Consider the following 5,552-nt stretch of genomic DNA (forward strand, 5'->3'; position numbering starts at 1 on the left):
CTCCTGTGCTGAACATGGGCAAAGGAACGGTTAATACAGACAGTGGTGCCACAGCAGGGGAGGGGGGGACACTCTAAAAACCAGGAAAAGGAAATGGTGCAGTAAAAGAAGGCAGGGGCTGTCAAACAGGGTCTGAACAGAACAGAAAGCAATCCGATTTGTTAAATGTGACCAGCAGCAGCCAGCCAGCTGCCTGCAAGGTGAGTGCTTTGATGCACAAGGACCCCTTCTTTTGCTAGAACGTGCATCAATAGAAGCCAGGAGTGCAGGAGAAAACGTATACTTCTACACTGAGTTAGAGGAAGCAGCGGTGAAGATGGCAGAGCCCTTACACCCCGTAAAGGAGGCCTGTAGGGAACCGGGGACCACACCTTGACTAAAGCAACAGAGGTCTTTGGAAATATCCACTGGGGCGATCTAGTGGAAACTTTGCCTGCGCACGCCCTGTATCCCAACAGGAGATGTACAAACACGGCTTGTTGCAAACGGGGGGTGGGTGGGTCTTTTGATTAACTGAGCTAACAGAGAGACAGAGCCTGAGGGACATACGCACAACCGGAGAAACACAGAGTCATCCGTTCCCAACAGCTCTCCTTAGGAATGGGCTTCCTAGCTGTTCCCTTGGAAGCACTTCTGCTGTCCAACTGGAGGCAGGCCCGAAAAGCCATCCACCCGTTGTGTTATATTGGTTATCTCGGATGGCTTTGTATGTCCCGCCCAAGAGATAACGTGTGGAACGGGATATAGCAAACAGGAGAGGGCAGGCTGCGTAATTCATTTGCTGGTCTGAAGGGCAGGTTAAATGAATCCCCATAACGGGAATGTGGTGGTTATCGGAAGGCACCACTTTGTGCAAGCAGTGAGCTACACAGACAGCCAATCCCTGTAATCTGGGTTCCCCTAACGTACAGACGTGCTCCATGTTTAGCTTATTTGGCATGTGAGGGATTGGTGCCATCAGGGAGAGGACAGTTCATGCAAAAGACCCTGTGCCCACGCTGACTCCTCTCTCCCGGGACACGGATATAATTGGCCAAGACGACACAGAGATACATAGGGGGAAAAAAGGAAAGGGCCTCCAGTTTTGTGGCCTTGATGGCAGGGGGAAGGAAAAGCCCGTCATGACGAGCCGCGCCCGGCAAACTAGTCTGTCTCGTTGCCTTCGTCGTCCGTGACACTCTGTCCATTCATGGCAGGCGAGTCGTAGGGGCCCTGGGAAAGGTCCTCGAAGTCGTGGCTCGTGGTGGGGGAGATGATGTCGGGGCTAGTGTCGCAGGATTCCGTGCTCTGCTCTGAGGTAGCGATGGTCGTGGCGGTGCTTTTGGGGATGGGGTCGAAGTCGTCGTCTTCCAGGATGGGAGATTCGTGGATATCTGCGAAAGGGAAGGAAGAGGCGGTTGGAGACCCGGGACTTGCTCCAGCTCCTTGCATGCACTGGCTTACTGAATGAAACCAAGGGCAGGCGGGGTTGATTTTTTGGAATTTTTTTTGCAGCCCAGTTGCAGCTGATTTATGGCGACCCCCGTAGGGTCTCAAGGCAAGAGACGCTCAGAGGTGGTTTGCCATCACCTGCCTCTGCATAGCGACCCTGGACTTCCTTGGTGCTCTCCCATCCAAATACTAGCCAGGGCTGACCCTGCTTAGTTTCTGAGATCTGACGAGATCAGGCTAGCCAGGGCCATCCTGGTCAGGGCAAGAGACGAACAGAGGCGGTTTGCCACTGCCTGCCTCTATGTAGCGACCCTGGACTAGCTTCCGAAATCTCATGAGATAGAGCTAGCCTGGGCCATCCAAGTCAAAGCATGAGACATTCAGGGTTTACCATTGCCTGCCTCTGCATAATGATCTTGGACTTCCTTGGTGGTCTCCCATACAAGTACTAACCAGGACTGACCCTGCTTACCTTCTGAGATCTGACAAGATCAGGCCAGCCTGAGCCATCTAGGTGAAGTTGTCTTGTTTGTGGGCTTCCTGGAGGTACCTGTTTGGCCACCGTGTGAACAGACTGCTGGACTTGATGGGCCTTGGTCCGTTCCAGCATGGCCTTTCTTATGGAAGATGGGGCTATCCATGGCAACTAGCCAAAATGCATACTAGTCATGATGCATACCTGTTCTCTCCAGCATCAGAGGAGCAGGCCTATTACATCAGGTGCTGTGGGACACAGGCAGGACAATGCTGCTGCAGTCGTCTTGTCTGGGCTTCCTAGAGGCACCTGGTTGGCCAATGTGTGAACAGACTGCTGGACATGATGGGCCTGGGTCTGATCCAGCATGGCATTTCTTATGTTCTCATGTTTCATATGCCTTGCAACACAGGTTCAGTCCCCACCATCTCCAATTTAAAGGATTTCATGTGTTGCAAAAGACCTTTTCGGGAGAGTTCCCCTCCAAGTCAGAGGCGGTAGGTAGGTAGCTGCTACAGCGGGTAGCAGCTAGGCAGGCCAAAGGTCAGATCTCACAGGAGTCTTCCCCTTCAAAGCAGGCTATTTAAAGCCCAAACAAACCTTTCCCCCCCCAAAAAAAAGCGTGGGAGGAAAGGCAATCCTGAAAGCTTCTTGAATCATTATTATAATTATTTGTACCTTTAGAAGAAGAAGAGTTGGTTTTTATATGCCGACTTTCTCTACCACTTAAGGGGGACTCAAACCAGCTTACAATCCCTTTCCCCTCCCCACAACAGACATACTGTGAGGTAGGTGGGGCTGAGAGAGCTCTAAGAGATTGTGACTAGCCCAAGGTCATCCAGCTGGCTTCGTGTGTAGGAGTGGGGAAACCAACCTGGTTCACCCGATCAGCCTCCGCCGCTCATGTGGAGGAGTGGGGAATCAAACCCAGTTCTCCAGATCAGACTCCACCGCTCCAAACCACTATTCTTAACCACTACACCACACTGGTAAGGATGGGAAAGGGAGAGTTCAGCTTTGATGCGAATTTTGGGGAGAAAAGCAGGGCATAAATATTTTACTAAGCACCAAGTAGCATTTGGTGTTGAGGACTAAGATCGTCACACCACGTTCGGGAATAGAATTGGAGAGAGCATACAACATGCTTGAACTCACTGCTAAAGGCCTCTGGATACTGTTTTGATAGCTTCCCTTTCAGCGTCCTGCAAGAGACAGAGAGCAAACCATAAACAGGATGAAAAATGATGGGAAGACAATGCGACGTAAAAATATAAGAGTGCCCATTCCCACACTTTGTTCAAAGCGGTCCTGTTAGGCTGTGGAAACCACAGGGAGGAAATCAGCTGCCCAAGAATCTCAGCTGCAGATGCAAGGATTGATGAAGTCCCAGGAGCCAGTTGAGCGGCCAGGCAGAGGGACCTGAGGTCAAGGGGCGGGCCTGGTCCACCCACCTGATTCTCCGGAAGATGCTGTCCAGGTCTTTCTTCATCTCCACCAGCGTCCGGGTGTGGTGGAGGAAGCGCTCGTTCATCTGCTGCATTCGCACACAGGACAGGTTGTTGAAGTTCAGCAGCATCTCGTTGGTCTTCTCAAACCGGTCAAGCCTGGACAGGAAGAGAAACCATTTTTTATTTTGCTGGTTCAAAAACACACATGTGAACCTTTTCTTTTAGAACATAAGAAAGGCCCTGCTGGATCAGAACAAGGCCCATCAAGTCCAGCAGTCTGTTCACACAGCAGCCAACCAGTTGCCTCTAGGAAGCCCACAAACAAGACGACCGCAGAAGCATTATCCTGCCTGTGTTCCACAGCACCTAACAGAATAGGCCTGCTCCTCAGATACTGGAGATAATAGGCATACATCATGACTAGTAGCCATGGATAGCCTTCTCCTCTATGAACATGTCCACTCCCCTCTTACAGCCTTCCAAGTTGGCAGCCATCACCACATCCTGAGGCAGGGAGTTCCACACTATGAATTGTGTGAAGAAAGACTTCCTTATATCAGTTTTGAATTTCTCTCCCTGTTGCTACCTGGCCTTGACAACCCATCCTTGGGGAGACGAGCAGTATCACACACGTGTGGTATGGGGAAAGTTCAGTCCTTTCTCCCCTTTGAAGGATCTCAAGCCAGCCTCCTGCTCTAAGAGGGGAAAGATTACTCCCCCCATGGCCAAGCTCTAAGCTGGGAATGCAGTCTTTCCAGGGTTCAAAAGAAAGTAGAGAAGGCCTTGACAGAGAAGGTCTTGAAAGAAGTTTCCTCCAGTGGCCTGGAGTTCCTCAGGTTCCTCTCTCACCTGGAAATAAAAATAGTAAAAATGGATAATAGTCATGATGCATACATATTCTCTCCAGGATCAAAGGAGAAGGCCTATTATATTAGATGCTGTGGAACACAGGCAGGACAATGCTGCTGCAGTCATCTTGTTTGTGGGCTTCCTAGAGGCACCTGGTTGGCCACTGTGTGAAGCGACTGCTGCAACTGATGGGCTTTGGTCTGATCCTGCAGGGCTTTTCTCCCTTCCCCAGAATGTGGTGATGGCTGCCAACTTGGGAGGCTTTAAGAGGGGAGTGGACATGTTCTTGGAGGAGAGGGCTATCCATGGCTACTAGTCAAAATAGATACTAGTTATGATGAATACCTATTTTCTCCAGGATCAGAAGAGCAGGCCTATTATATTAGGTGTTGTGGAACACAGGCAGGACAATGCTGCTGCAGTCGTCTGTTTTGTGGGCTTCCTAGAGGCACCTGTTTGGCTACTGTGTGAACATACTGCTGGACATGATGGGCCTGGGTCTGATCCAGCCGGGCTTTCCTTATGGTCTTATGGTGGACAGGGCTATCCCATGGCTACTAGTCAAAATGGATAATAGTCATGATACACACCTATTCTCTCCAGGATCAGAGGAGCAGGCCTATTATATTAGGTGCTGTGGAACTCAGGCAGGACAATGATGCTGCAGTCGTCTCATTTGTGGGCTTCCTAGAGGCACTTGGTTGGCCACTGTGTGAACAGACTGCTGGACTTGATGGGTCTGATCCAGCAGGGCTTTCCTTATGTTCTTATGTAAATAGACTGTCTCTTCACAATACTGTCCCTCTCCTCTAGGGACCCAAAAACTGGAGCTCTGCCATGCCATGCCATATCTTTGCCTCTCCCACCCTCCTTGAGCAAGCTTCAGGTACAATCAAGCCTTGGGCAAACTATTACACAACAGGTACGCTCAAGCTTTGGGCGAACCATTACTCACATGTTCTTTTGAGCCATGATGATGGCATTCACATCTTCCGAGTTCACCATGCTGAGCACCCGGCTGCAGAAAACACCAGAGGCGGAAGGCTCCATCCTACTGCAAAGGAGGAAAACAGACCAAAAAAAAAAAAGGCTGAGAGACAGTGGGATACAGAGGTTAGTGAAACACAAGACAACCGGGTTGGAGCCTCATACCAACATGAAGTTCACTGTATGACACTGAAACAATCATAAGAACATAAGAAAGGTCATGCTGAAACAGACAAAGGCCCATGAAGTCCAGCAGTCTCTCCAGGTGCCTCTAAGAAGCCCACAAGCAAGATTACTCCAGCAGTATTGTCCTGCCTGTGTTCCATAGCACCTAATATAATAGGCCTGCTCCTCTGTTCCTG

At 50.3% G+C, this 5,552-nt stretch overlaps 1 protein-coding gene across 1 annotated transcript; it reads right to left on the reverse strand.

The window, feature by feature from the left end:
• Window positions 1-1,143: 1,143 nt before the first annotated feature.
• KXD1 (KxDL motif containing 1) lies at window positions 1,144-5,260 on the reverse strand. The gene is made up of 4 exons (XM_056844526.1): window positions 5,159-5,260; window positions 3,358-3,510; window positions 3,062-3,108; window positions 1,144-1,373 (listed from the first exon to the last, which is right to left on the reverse strand). Exons 1-4 carry the CDS (start codon window positions 5,251-5,253, stop codon window positions 1,144-1,146), a joined length of 525 nt encoding a protein of 174 aa, XP_056700504.1. The 5' UTR covers window positions 5,254-5,260.
• Between the last annotated feature and the right edge of the window lie 292 nt (window positions 5,261-5,552).

Source organism: Euleptes europaea, chromosome 2 (genome assembly GCF_029931775.1).
Source record: "Euleptes europaea isolate rEulEur1 chromosome 2, rEulEur1.hap1, whole genome shotgun sequence".
Lineage (NCBI taxonomy): Eukaryota > Metazoa > Chordata > Lepidosauria > Squamata > Sphaerodactylidae > Euleptes > Euleptes europaea.

What these genes read in the sequence shown, in the direction of transcription:
- KXD1 (XM_056844526.1), bottom strand. Translation starts at nt 5,253, where the DNA reads ATGGAGCCTTCCGCCTCTGGTGTTTTCTGCAGCCGGGTGCTCAGCATG. An exon ending in ATCATGGCTCAAAAGAACAT is followed by an intron (nt 3,511 to 5,158) that starts GTGAGTAATGGT and finishes CTTCCTGTCCAG; the next exon opens with GCTTGACCGGTTTGAGAAGA. An exon ending in AGCATCTTCCGGAGAATCAG is followed by an intron (nt 3,109 to 3,357) that starts GTGGGTGGACCA and finishes TGTCTCTTGCAG; the next exon opens with GACGCTGAAAGGGAAGCTAT.